The sequence below is a fragment of the Hippocampus zosterae genome, chromosome 8, assembly GCF_025434085.1.
Source record: "Hippocampus zosterae strain Florida chromosome 8, ASM2543408v3, whole genome shotgun sequence".
NCBI lineage: Eukaryota > Metazoa > Chordata > Actinopteri > Syngnathiformes > Syngnathidae > Hippocampus > Hippocampus zosterae.
The window spans coordinates 10,086,573-10,100,599 of NC_067458.1; the positions used below are offsets into that span (position 1 = coordinate 10,086,573).

At 41.2% G+C, this 14,027-nt stretch overlaps 1 protein-coding gene across 6 annotated transcripts in view; it reads left to right on the top strand.

The window, feature by feature from the left end:
• The window catches only part of mast3b (microtubule associated serine/threonine kinase 3b), a 43,422-nt gene that overhangs the window by 23,713 nt on the left and 5,682 nt on the right, over positions 1–14,027 (top strand). For all 6 annotated transcript variants that reach the window (XM_052074400.1, XM_052074401.1, XM_052074398.1 and 3 more), the window contains 19 exons: positions 854–929; positions 1,897–2,106; positions 3,433–3,534; positions 3,855–3,987; positions 5,809–5,870; positions 6,198–6,289; positions 6,622–6,830; positions 7,604–7,742; positions 8,447–8,579; positions 8,655–8,820; positions 9,799–9,900; positions 10,006–10,128; positions 10,241–10,353; positions 10,488–10,654; positions 11,203–11,324; positions 11,410–11,610; positions 11,708–11,925; positions 12,027–12,149; positions 13,774–13,910. In XM_052074400.1, coding sequence (XP_051930360.1) covers positions 854–929; positions 1,897–2,106; positions 3,433–3,534; positions 3,855–3,987; positions 5,809–5,870; positions 6,198–6,289; positions 6,622–6,830; positions 7,604–7,742; positions 8,447–8,579; positions 8,655–8,820; positions 9,799–9,900; positions 10,006–10,128; positions 10,241–10,353; positions 10,488–10,654; positions 11,203–11,324; positions 11,410–11,610; positions 11,708–11,925; positions 12,027–12,149; positions 13,774–13,910 — 2,628 coding nt within the window. The remainder of the gene's footprint in view (positions 1–853; positions 930–1,896; positions 2,107–3,432; positions 3,535–3,854; positions 3,988–5,808; positions 5,871–6,197; positions 6,290–6,621; positions 6,831–7,603; positions 7,743–8,446; positions 8,580–8,654; positions 8,821–9,798; positions 9,901–10,005; positions 10,129–10,240; positions 10,354–10,487; positions 10,655–11,202; positions 11,325–11,409; positions 11,611–11,707; positions 11,926–12,026; positions 12,150–13,773; positions 13,911–14,027) is intronic.

Sequence of the window (14,027 nt, forward strand, 5' to 3'; positions counted from 1 at the left end):
CGTCCTCTTACACGCCCACCCTTCACTCATTGGCGACTGGTACCTGCTAGGGACGTGCCTTCAGCGTCCTCTTACACGCCCACCCTTCACTCATTGGCGGACTCGTCACTCACTCCGCCTTTTCTCTATACAAACAGCGTGTCGGCCAGAGTTGCTCTTAGTCAGGCTTTGGAACTCGGCACATATGCTAGATGCTATGCATTATAAGGCGTCCTGTCCATTTTGGAGAAAATTTAAGACTTTTAATGGCGCCTTATAGTCGTGAAAATACGGTACATTCCCCCAAAAATGCAACTTTGAGACTCCAGTGCCACTTGCATGTTTTTTTCCCCCTTTGTCATTCATTTTATGGCTGGTGCGACTTATACTCAGGAGTGACTTATAGTCCGAAAAATAACGGTATGAACGAGTCTAATTTTTCTTATTTAGCCTATCAACTGAAAGATGGCAGGCATTTTATATTATTTGTTTGTTGTGATACCCGACTGGTCTCTTCACTATAATTACAGGCACCAGTTACCTTGATTTTGAAACAATGAGGGCTGAGAGCAAAGAATTGTGAAAACAGGAAGTGGTAGTTTTGTCTCTTGTTTGCAAAATATAGAGACTGCTAAACCAGTCAACTTTGACACATGGCGAGTCTCAATATTGTATCCTTCATGTTTTGAGGGAATGAATGGACAATGTGTCACTTCACATACTTCTTTTGTCGACTTTGTTCTTGTTGACATCATCCCCCTTTCCCAAACAAGTGTTGCAGTTCAAAGCAACTTTATATTCGATTGTTGGCAAATGTCCGTGCATCTATTAAGCTGTTTAAATGTAATAATCACCTGTTTGGTTCATGTTGTAGCCCTGGGCGATCAAGCGTCTCCTTTGACAATGAGATAGTCATGATGAACCATGTTTACAGAGAACGCTTTCCAAAGGTGAGCTCGAAAACCCTGTTCAGATTTGAACAGAAAATATATGTATTTGTCTTGCAGTTAACCGACCAAATCATGTCTACATTATAAAGATTTAGACCGGCGAATAGCAAAAATTGGCTCATTGAAAACCTTCCCGAAAAGGACGTTTTATATGCATACAAATGCCACAAGGCACTTAAAATGGGCAGGATCATAAAGGCCCAATGTCATGCATGTATCCGGTACACAATCATGAACCCATATTAACATAAATAACTATTCAGTAGTTAAATTATTCAACACAAACAAACCCAACATGAGGTTCAACAGGTATTTATTTGAGCTAGAATTCTAGCCTAGATGACAAGCAAGCACAAACTGACCGAAATTCACTCCTGGGCAAACAATTATGCGCACAATTACTTCATACAAATTACTTTAAACAGTATGAGGTCATTAAGCTTGCTTTTTTAATTGAGACACATTAATAAACGGTGTGAATACAGTGCAGGCAAATTTGAACAGCAAATCAGACTTCACTCGCATTGGGAGAGAAGCAGAATCATACGTTGTTTTACACTCAACAGTGCACGAGGTGCATTTAATGACTGCCAGCAAAACAAGACCTCTCAAATGGAGATGATGGGAAAAAAAGATCTAATAATTGGATTAAATCTAATAACCACACCAAGATTTTTATGTCAGATTTTCGGCAAATAGTGGTTACCAAAAAATATGATGTGCAATTCCATGAATGCCAAACCACAAAATGTGGTGGCGGTTCAATGTATTGTCAGTCATTGTTATGTGATCAACAACCAGAGTAAGCAACGCAAAGTAATTCTGTTGCAGTATGTGACAACCTCAACTACCTTAACTTGCAAATTTTCCCAGTGTGGGACAAATAAAGGTTTTGTTATCTTTCTTATCTTATCTTCTTGATTTCAAACTGTAGTAAAGGATTATATGTACTTTTTCTTGCTTGTAGGCCACAGCCCAGATGGAGGAGAGATTGTTGGAAATTGTTACCCACTGTTCTCCAGAAAGCTCACTCCCGTTGGCTGATGGGGTGTTGGGTTTCATCCAGCACCAGTTGGTCGAGTTGGTCCGTGACTGTTTGGAGAAGTCCCAGAAAGGTCTGGTTACATCTCGCTACTTTGCTGAGCTTCAGGAGAAGTTGGAAAAGCTCCTTCATGAGGTGAGGATGCTGTGTGTGTGATCTGAGCAGGGGACAAATAAATGAAGTAGTGATCTTTACAAAAATGTGGACAATACAGTATATTTGATGACGAACACTGCGGGAGCCATTTGGAGAAAAAAAATGTCGAGTTATATTTTTATGCAGATGAACGCTTTGGCATGCTGATTCCAAAATTGCAGTCATTTTGTTCCGAGCCTGTCAAGTTTTCCCACAGCTTCCACTCCAGACAAGCAAAATTCCGCTGATTAGCTGTGGTAAGAAGAGCTTATTATGATTGGGCTCATCTACAGTTATTTGACAACTTGTTTGTGCCGTCACAAATGAGACATTGCGCTGAGATGTGTGTGTAGCTCCCAACAGGTCAGTAATATCAATAACTGCAAACAGAAAGCTAGCATCGTATGAATTAAGAGGATTAGTGCTATCTTTTCTCTTAACATTGTAACCATGGGCAGACCGGTGTAAGTTCTAATTTGTTTTGAGCTGTTTTTACTTTCACACACACAATTCAACTGTTTATTTACATTGGGACTTTTTTTAACTATAAAGGGTGTCCCAACACAAAAATTAAAAATGACTGTTTACAATAAAGGGTGGCCCGGTAGTCCAGTGGTTAGCACGTCGGCTTCACAGTGCAGAGGTACCGGGTTCGATTCCAGCTCTGGCCTCCCTGTGTGGAGTTTGCATGTTCTCCCCGGGCCTGCGTGGGTTTTCTCCGGGTGCTCCGGTTTCCTCCCACATTCCAAAAAAAAACATGCGTGGCAGGCTGATTGAACACTCTAAATTGTCCCTAGGTGTGAGTGTGAGCGTGGATGGTTGTTCATCTCTGTGTGCCCTGCAATTAGCTGGCAACTGGTTCAGGGTGTCCCTCACCTACTGCCCGAAGATGGCTGGGATAGGCTCCAGCACCCCCGCGACCCTAGTGAGGATCAAGCGGCTCGGAGGATGAATATGAATGAATGAATGAATTATGTGCCCTATGATTGACAGGCCACCAGTCTGGGATGTAGTCTTTCACTTTTCAAGACAGATAGAATCGGCTCTTTAGCTCCCTAAACAGTATAGAAAATGGATAATTCTCCTCAATGTAGATGGATGGATGATGATGTATTGCATTACGACTGCCATGATCAATTTGCAGGAATTGTTGTTTTAAGTTAAATCATAGTAATGTTTTAGATAATCCATTACTTACTTATTTTTAAGTTTTTTTCTTGAAATTATTGTAGTATTTAGATGCAGTGCTTTTCAGCTTGTTTAGTCATTCAGTGCAAAGCGCGATATAAATAAACGTGACATTTTTCTATCCTTGCTATTTTCCAGGCCTACGAGCGCTCGGAAAGTGAGGAGGTGACTGTCATCATCCAGCTGGTGAGGAAAATCCTGATCATCATCTCTCGGCCGGCTCGCCTCCTCGAGTGTCTGGTAAGCAGACTCTGAGAATGTTTTTTCATCAATTAAAATAATGCGACTTTGACTGAAACCGGGTGACGTGAACTCAAACTAAAACAAGTACCAAAATTAATTCTCTCTTCGAAAAGGCTTATTTATTTGACCAGAAATGGAAGCTCATCATTCAATTGGTGAAATGTGCCAAAAAAGAAAACTATTTGTCCATGATAGTGTTGACACATTTTTCAGAAACACTGTTATTGCATTTAAAAAAACAAATTCCCCTATGCATAAAGCACAAACATTACACACATTCTTGCTATAACTTAATGAAATCTTTATTCTTTGTGCAGGAGTTTGATCCGGAAGAGTTCTACCATTTGCTTGAGGCAGCAGAAGGTCACGCCAAAGTCGGCCAGGGGATCAAATCGGACATCCCTCGATACATCATCAGCCAGTTGGGTTTAGCACGAAACCCTTTGGAGGGTAAAGAATTTCTCCTTCGCCAATGGTTAAACCTCATTCATGAGCAGAGCAATGTGTCCCTGGTTTCTTAGATTTACGCTTTGGATCTAAACTTTCTACAAAGCCGCTTCCAATGAAGTTGGGATACAATGATTTACAAATCATCATCCACCTATATTTAATTGAATACACTAAAAAGACAATATTTTTCATGTTCAAACGGATAACTATGGGTGTGACACATTCTAAAAAGTGACCCAAAAAGACTAAGAAAGTTGAGGAATGCTCATCAAACACCTGTTTTGAACATCCCACAGGTGAATAGGCTAACTGGGAACAGGTGGGTGCCATGAATGGGTATAAAAGCAGCTTCCCTGAATTGCTCAGTCATTCGCAAGCAAAGATTGCGTGATGTTCACCGTTTTGTGAATATATGTGTGAGAAAACAATTTAAGACAATGTTCCTCAAAGTGCACTGGCAAGAAATTGAGGGATTTTATCATCTACAGTTCATAATATAGTCTGTTTTTGACCATAATCCGTTCCAGAAGGCTGTTCGAAAAGCGACTTGTTCGAAAGCCGAAACTATTTTATTAGCCCATGATTAGGGCCAATACGCTATGCCGAAATAACAAAAAAGACACAGTCAGCTTTGCATAAATCACAAGAAACACGTCTGCTTACAATGAACGTTACACATGAGGAAAGTGTCACTTCCTCGTGTAAGGAAGCCGAGAGGAGTCGAATGGCGCATTCGGGTTAGCTCAGTTTTTGTCGAAAACCGGTTTTCGGTCGTAAACCGAGGCGTAAAAATCTTTTTCTGGTCGAAATCCGATTTGGTCGATAACAGAGATGTTGGAAAACTGAGGTCTGACTGTTATCATCAAAATGTTTAGAGACTCTGGAGAAATCACGGCATGGAAGCAGCAAGGCCGAAAACCAACCTTGAATGCCCATGACCATTAACCCCTCAGGTGGCACTGCATTAAAAACTGACATTAATGTTTAAAGGATAGCACCAATGGGCTCAGCAACATTTCAGAAAACCAATTGCAGTAAATACAGTTTGGCAGTAAATCCCAAAGTGCGACCTAAATGTCGACTAATCAAAGTCAAAGCCATTCATCAACAACACCCAGAATTGCTGTCAGCTTGTTTGGATATGCGCTCATCTAAGATAGACTGACGCAAAGTGGAAAAGTGTTCTGTGGTCTGATGAGTCCACATTTCAAATTGTTTTTGGAAAGCGTGGCAATCTTGTCCTTCAGACCAAAGAGAAAAAGAACTGTCCCGGCTGTTATGGATGCAAAGTTCAAAAGCAAAAGCATCTGGAAAGGAAAATGTGAGTGCCACTGGCGCCGATTACTTCCACATCTGTGAAGGCACCTTTCATGCTGAAAGGTGCATTCAGATTTTGGAGAAACATGCTGCCATCCAAGCAACATCGTTCTTGTGTACGCCCCTGCCTCGTTCAGCAAGACAATGTCAAACAACATTCTGCACATGTTACAACAGTGTAGCTTTGCAGCAAAAGTGTGCGAGAACTCGACTGGCATGCAGACCTGTCTCCCTGGACTTTTGATTTTCATGTATCCAGTTTTTATGTTGAACACAACTTTCCAACTTCATTGCAATTGGGCTTGCAGACATTGTCTCCAGTGGCAACTTTTAACACGTGAATAGTTCATTGAAAACGTGACCAGTGTTGCTATGGCGGTAAGAACATCATGGATGTCATTAATTAAATCATTGGTACAACATTGGTCTGAAGGACATCATAAGTATGACTCGTGCACGACAGGGACTTAATTTTTCAATTTCTTTTTTTTTTTTTTTTAATAGACATGGTGCAGCTTCAACAGTGTGATTGCAGTCCCTCAGTGTCGATTGAGCCAGATGGGGAGGTGACATTTCATTCCAATTCTTTCTATAATGTATCATGCATAAGCATCTCTCTGTCACTAATTATGGTTTTGGATTGAAAATTATGGAATACAGCTGTGTGTACATTTATAATCTAATAAATTTGCCATAAGCAAATCCATTTGCTGGTAAAACCATAACATGAGTTTAAATTGTGTAGCCTAAATGTCAACATGTTACAGTGACGTGTTTCCTTTGTAGGTCAAATTTGCATTACAGTTTGTTAGATGCTGGGAAGTGTAGTCAGAAGTCTTTCGTTGGTGTGCTTCAACGTGCTTCACTTGCTCATTTTTTTGCTTTCACTGTAGAATAAAACCCCGCAGGCTGTGACCCCAACTCGCCGGAAACCTCTTGAGAGCGATTTTGAGACCATTAAACTCATCAGTAACGGGGCTTATGGGTAAGCGAAAATTTCTATTGTTTCCTATTTATTCCCTTAAAGATCTGTACCATCTCTCTTTTCCGTTTAGAACTGAAAGACTTGGCATTGCCATTGTCAACTGGCCTTAGAGTGCATCCACGCGTTCATTATATAAATGTCTGAGTGTTTCACAGTTTTTACTGAGCCAAGACAGCCATTTGACATAGAAATCTCCAAACACAAATGTCACACGAAGTATGAATAATACTGAAATAATTCACAAATGTACTTACTCGATGTGAAAGCAAAGACGTGCTCTAATCATTGTGGGGGGGCGGAAAGCCTAATGTGGAACATGTGGTGTTTTGTAGGGCTGTTTATCTGGTCCGCCACAAGGAGACTCGTCAACGGTTTGCCATGAAAAAGATCAATCGTCAAAACCTCGTCTTAAGGAACCAGATTCAGCAAGCGTTTGTGGAGAGAGACATCTTGACTTTTGCAGAGAATCCCTTCGTTGTGTCCATGTTTTGTTCTTTCGAGACGAGACGCCATCTCTGCATGGTCATGGAGTACGTGGAGGGTAAGAGGAAAGGAGACAAGTTAGGCCTTCTTTTCGCAATGTTCAGTGTCATCTTCCAACAGTTCATGTCAAATATTGAAGATTGATGTATCGTTTTGAAAATATCATATTTTGTTTGTTCCTAGAGAAGTACATGGTGTTTTGTTCAGAGTATTCCCATTTTTAACATTTTTTTCATGAGATGGAAGCACAAATTATGTAACTATAAACCCGAGGCGCCCATTAGGTCAATCGCGATCGACCGGTAGATCGCGGACTGGTCCCAAGTCATTCGCGAGGGGTGTAGAGGAGGGAAAAAAACCACATTTGTCTGTCTTTGTGCATGCTAGCAATATATTTTTTGGTGTTCGTGTCCACTGCACCCTAATCCTATCAGTCTCATTTCAACAAAAAGTTTTACTATTGGTCTTGGCTGTACAGTGTCCTTGAGTGTTGTGAAAGGCGCTTACAAATGTGAAGTATTATTATTATTATTAAAAAATACAATTTAAATTACCGGAGGGTGTTTAGCGCTCAGCAGTCTGCAATTGCAGCTTGTGATCAGAGCTTTTGCTCTTCGGTCCAAAAAGTCTGGGCACCCCTGATATAAGCAATTTAATACTTGAAATAGCTTAACTTTAAAACGCGCCATATAAATAAAGATGTATTGTACATAACTTATGAATCTATTGATGAAAGTGTTCACTCTTTGAATGGAATTAGTTATTTTTGTTGTTTTTTTGAAAAGGATCGATATAATTTAGTTTTGATCTGTATTTTCAATTTTGTTTAAGGTGGCGATTGCGCCAACTTGCTGAAGAACATGGGTCCACTACCTGTAGAAATGACAAGGATGTACTTTGCCGAAACCGTCCTGGCCCTGGAGTACCTTCACAATTATGGGATAGTGCACAGAGACCTCAAACCTGACAAGTGAGAACCAAAAACACATTTGGAGCGCACTGAGCATAATATTTTCCCTTAAAATCTCTGAGCTGTTTTCCAACCTTGACATCAAAAATGGTTTTACTCATAACACATTGAAATGACCCTTTTTGTATGAATGAAGACATTCCAACATCCACCATTTAAAACAATTATGTAATTTTGCTACAAAATAACAAATCGAAATCATTGTGATGCTACACTGGCCTGTAATGTGGTTGAACAGTGTCATCCCCATGGCGACCAAATCACCTACTTTAGTGGTTAATAATATTGTTGGATCAGCTCTAGTCTAAAACTTAGACAGACGAGGCACCTGAGCCGAGTACTTGTACTTAGACTCGAAGTACTCGTCGCGATCGTCTTATGATTTCTGTTGGTGTCGAATGAAATTTTGGGGGGGCTGCTCGTTTGTTGTTGGGTTTTTATTTTATTTTATTTTTTTTGACTACGCCTTTTTGTTTTTGTTTTTGACTACGCCTTTTGCTGCTACGGCTGCTTTAGCTAGAACATGATTCTCTATATAATATTCAACAACAATTGGAGCTTATCAAATTATTCATGTTTGATGGGACATTAATATGGTTGTGGCGTCTGGAGTGAGCATTATGTATTCCAGAAATTCGTTTGAATCCATTGACTGCAGTGTTGCATTTGATTCAACGCGGTGTTTGTATTCTCCCCCCGAACAGTTTGCTGATCACATCCATGGGCCACATTAAGTTAACAGACTTTGGCCTGTCAAAAATTGGCCTGATGAACATGACCACAAACCTCTACGAGGGTCACATGGAGAAAGATACAAGGGAATTTGTTGATAAACAGGTGAGACTGTCAGATTTGAGACACCTTTAAAAAAATTGAATGTTCTCAACCTTTGTTGTTGATTTACTTGTGCAGGTGTGTGGTACTCCAGAGTACATTGCCCCAGAGGTGATTCTCAGGCAAGGATACGGGAAACCAGTAGACTGGTGGGCAATGGGAATCATCCTTTATGAGTTCCTAGTTGGTTGTGTTCCATTCTTTGGCGATACTCCCGAGGAACTTTTTGGCCAAGTTGTCAGTGGTGAGAAGATCGTATTTACCTTCGCCTTTTTCCCGCAACATGCAGCGGTTTCGACAACGGTGATTCCCAACCACTAATGTGCCAAGATCATTGGGTATACCAACGAAAATGATCCAATTTCACTTGATTGATCTCAAAATATATTTCTGTCTACTTCAAATAATACAACTTTGTCAATCTATGATGAGCAATTTACAGGGTGTCTCATATGATGTATAGTATTACGAATCAAAACTACAAACGAAATGTTCCCTTTTAAGTGGTCCTGCAGTAGTCTAACATACTTTCTCAGCCTTCTTTGCCCAAATTTTCTGGACCTCCGGAAGCATTCTTCCAGGAAGAGCTCAATTGGGTAAGTTGGGAGGTTGCTCCAGCATGTCGAAGTTCTTCTCAGCCTGGAGCTGTCGGATGCTCAGGGCATTGCAAGCAAATGTGGCGTCTGCTTGAGCGTGACACCAGAGTTTTCCTGAAAACTCTTGTCACTCACTGAACGAAGCAAATGTCACAGGATCTCTTTGTCGAGGTGCTGGTTGATTTTCTGGTCCCCAATGAAGGACAAAAGTCAGAGTTTGGATTTGACCTGTATGTAATATGACCGCAGTCCTGGAAATGTTTTTGACACAATATGTGTAGGCGGAACAATTGTATGCGCTTCCACTAGACAAGTGAACGATCCACTTAAAACTGTGTCTTCGATTGCCCTTATAACAGAGTAATAGCTAGGTGTTTAACTAAACAGGGCCCAGGTCTGTGAATAAATTGAGATTTTTGTTTATTAGTGTGCTGTTGGATTTGGGCAACTTGAAATATATGGCTTGGCTCACTAAAGGTTGGGGGAACACTATTATGTTTTTTGTGGCAAAATGAATCATTTATAAAGAAAAGTAAATCAACCTCTTTAAATATTTTGCTTTTGAGATCACGAGACTAACAAAATAAATGCTTGAAATGTATTATTCTTGGTCCTGTAATTTGCAGATGACATCATTTGGCCTGAAGGAGACGACGCTTTGCCAATGGACGCACAGGACATGATTACCCATCTCTTGAGGCAGAGCCCCCTAGAAAGACTGGGAACTGGTACTACTTGGTTTAATGCTCATCGTTATGTAAAACACTGCGCCTGCATGTTTTTTTGTTGTTGCTCAAAACCACAGAAATGTTGATATCACCCCGTGGTTGTAGGTGGGGCCTCAGAGGTCAAACAGCACGCCTTCTTCGTGGGTTTGGACTGGAATGGACTATTACGACAAAAAGCAGAATTCATCCCTCAGCTTGATTCAGAAGATGATACAAGCTACTTTGACAGTACGCCACATTTGAGATTATATTAAACATTTTTTTGAATGCAAAAAAATAATCATGCCAGTTGAGTGCGAGACGTGTGATTATCATCATGTTGTTTTGTATCTGTTTTCAGCACGATCCGAGCGCTATCATCACATGGCGTCTGATGAAGATGAGGAAACCAATGACGAAGAGTCTTCGCTGGAAATCAGGCAGTTTTCCTCGTGGTCGCATCGTTTCAGCAAGGTAATGAAGCCGAAGCAGGCGCATTGAAAAGATGGGGAAAAAGTCCACATGAATACAAAGTTTACTGCTTTGGCCTTCAGCAACGGTCAAACTTGATCGATATCGATATGTGTGTCTTGACTGTTTTTTTCCAGGTGTACAGCAGCACAGAACATTTGGCTACGCCATCCAATTTGAGCTTTTCATCTGATCGCAGTCACAGCGAGGACAAAGAGGACCGCGTCGATGTTGGAGGGCGTAGTCCCTCCACAGGTCCAGCAGATGGCGCTCTGGAGCCCAGACTCCCAGGACGCATGGCCAGGTACACACACAATCTTGGATGTCTAATATTGTATGCTTTGAGGAAAAATATTTTATTATTATTTTGAAGTTGTTTGATTTGAATTGGTCGGAACAAAAAGATACATTTCATGTGTGGCGCTGAAAAGCGCACAATCATTAAAAAGTTAAACTGATTATGTTAAAAAATGTCAGCGTTTGCAGCCTTGTAATGGTCAGTCTACCTTAAAAAAAAGGGGGTCCAAATCTGCAGGCGTTTTTACTGAAGATTCAAGTTCACTCTGTTCACTTTCCGCCTGTCACCCTTGTTGATGAATAATTTTGCCGTGTTTGCATGGACGGGTTTCTGACTAGTTTTAAAAATGTATTCCCTTGCGTTGACCTACAGGAAACAAGATGACCTTGTGGAATTTTAGACAGAGCCAATCACACCTCGTCGTCCAAATTTTAAACTATTGGGCAAATCGATCCCTTCCCATGACATTTTAGCAAAACCAATCCAAAACACTACACGGTTGGGTTCAGCACTCTTTCTTTGCGATAACCTGTCTGGTCTTTCGGGTTTTGTAGCCTCTGCCCTCGGGCATCACCCAGGTCCTCCCAGTCTGAGAGGAGCACCAGTCCCCTGGTGATGAGCAGCACACACAGCCTAGAGATGACACCTCGCTTTGCTGTCTCAACAGATGACGAGGGTAATTACAAACTAACATCTCGAGGACGAGTCGAGTTTTGTCGTATTTAATCGTCTCTCCGCATAACTTACTCTATTGTTTGCAGCTGAAGTCGTCGTTTCCAAACTTCGAAGGATCCGGATCCGCAGCAACAGCACAGGGGCCAAACACTCATCCCCCAAAGAGCCAGCTGGCCCACGGCGATTTGGTAACCAACTTGAGACACCGGACAGACAGAGGCTTCCGTGTGGAGGCAAAGTTCCCAAGTCCGCCTCTGTTTCAGCTCTGTCGCTCATCATAACCACAGGTAAAAGGAAATAGCACCTTGGTCCAGTAGGTGGGAAAAGGACACTGATTTAAAAAAAAAGAATTTTTGCAAGTCTGTAATCTTATTTTTATGACAGATGACGGCCTCCAGCCCAGTCCCATCTCCCCAAGGTCACTGTCCTCAAACCCTTCCTCTCGTGACTCCTCCCCCAGCCGGGACCTGTCCCTCAGTCCCGGTAGCATAAAGCCGCCAATCATCATTCACACTTCGGGCAAGAAGTATGGCTTCACAATGCAGGCTATCCGCGTCTACATGGGTGACAGCGATGTCTACACGGTCCATCACATGGTGTCGGTGGGTGCGCTCTCAAGACTCACAACTTATCAGCGACCCCTTAGGAGAGCTGGAGATTCAAACCTATCCATTGTCACCCATTCGCCATGCGTTTGTAACAGAGTGTGGATGAGGGCAGTCCCGCCTACCAGGCAGGGTTACGCACTGGAGATCTCGTCACTCACGTGAATGGAGAGTCCGTCCAAGGCCTGGTTCACACCGAGATGATTGAACTACTCTTGAAGGTATAATACACCTCAAATAATGCCTGATTTGGTGTTTTTCCTTAAAATTACATGAAATGATTGGCAATTTCCTGGAGCTTTACAAAATATGCATTTTACATAGGCCTCACAATGCTTGTTTAAACTTAGGTTTAAAACACACATCTCTAGTGGCCAAATAAATGCCATTGAAAATATGTGGTAGTGGTTTGTCCACTTTTCAAAGAATTTGATCAAGCGCAAATATTCAAATAAATACAACACAACACAGTGCTTCAAGACCGGTTAGTCTTTAGAAATGCTAATCAATGAACTGTTTCGGAGGTCAGTTCTGACATAAGATTTTCAGCTTGTTCTGAAGGCCTAACTGACACGTTTCAGTCTGCAGATAAGGACGCCATGAAAAAGAAGTGTAGATTAGAGATGGAGATACAATGAAGAAGAATAGAGTCGTGTGGACAGATACCGTTTACAAGTAGATGGGTGGCACGTTGGCTCTGTGTGCTGAACGGTAAAGAATGCAGCGAGGGAATGCTGTAGGAACAACGAGGGAAATGTAATAATAGATGGACTACTGATGAAAATGATCTTTCTGCCACATCTGTTGAAAGCATCTCTTCATGTCTTTTAATATTGTTTAAAGTATGCACACATTACCCATTAACTAATTAAAAAAAAAACCACAATACAGATGACATACATTGATTCCTTGTTTATCGCGGTGGTTACGTTCCAAAAATAACCCGTGATTGTTGAAATCCACAAAGTAGGACACTTCTTTTTTTTAACAATTATTTTGCTTCATGTTTTGAGGCTGTAAACATCGCCATTATTGTCTCACATTTTTCTCTTGTTTAAACACTGTCAAAGTTCAGACTTTTGCAAGAAAAATAAGTATACAATATTTTTATGATGATGATTAGTATTTTTGTTGTTGTTGTTAATTATTATTTTATAATGAAACAAAGGTTGAAACCTGTTTTAACCCTTCTGTTATATTGTGGGTCAAATTGAACCATTCAGAAAATCTAGGGAAGAAAAAAAGGATTAAATATCATCTGCTGGCTAGTACCTTTGCCAATCAAGACACAGAATAAATTGCGCGTTTGTACGCTGTAAAAAACAAAACAGCTTGCTGAATTCCACAGTAAACAATACAGGAAGTCAATTCGGACACAATGCGGGTCGTAGTCTGGAAAGCATAAACAGCATGCAAAGTTGCGCTTGGCAGAAATTCTGCAGTTGCGTACAGGGAATGCGTGAAAGATGAACCACAATATAACGAGGGACGAATGTGCCATTCTATCATATGATAGACATTTCTATATTGTCTCAACCATCCACTGGGGTGGGGGGTGCAAAGGCTGGTATACAGTTGTGGAAAAGAAAACACATGCAATACTTAATGTGCTTAGTAAACAGACCAACGAATCACACACAACCCTATTATACACTATGCATACACTTTGTGTACTAGATCTCTACCGACTTTTCACCCCCCTGTATATCGTTATGTCATCCAACTCTAATTATATTACTGTACTGGACTGGTGTTGAATTCAAACACATACGCATTTGATGCCTTACTATTTCTATGATCTACTTAGGCTCACACTTTAAATCTGTCATGTGATGACATTTACAGAGTGGCAGCAAGGTGGCGCTCCAGACCATAGCCCTTGAGAACACATCCATCAAAGTTGGTCCAGCCCGAAAAACCAAACACAAAGGAAAGATGGCCCGTCGTAGCAAGCGGAGCAAGAGGAGAGATAACTATGATAGGTGAGATACCTGTTCGAGTTCACTATGGTTTGCACATCTGTACCCTTCACCATTATTGGTACCTTTGTTCTTCTAGTTATGTCAGATGGCCGTTAATGTGGCAAAATACACACCCAC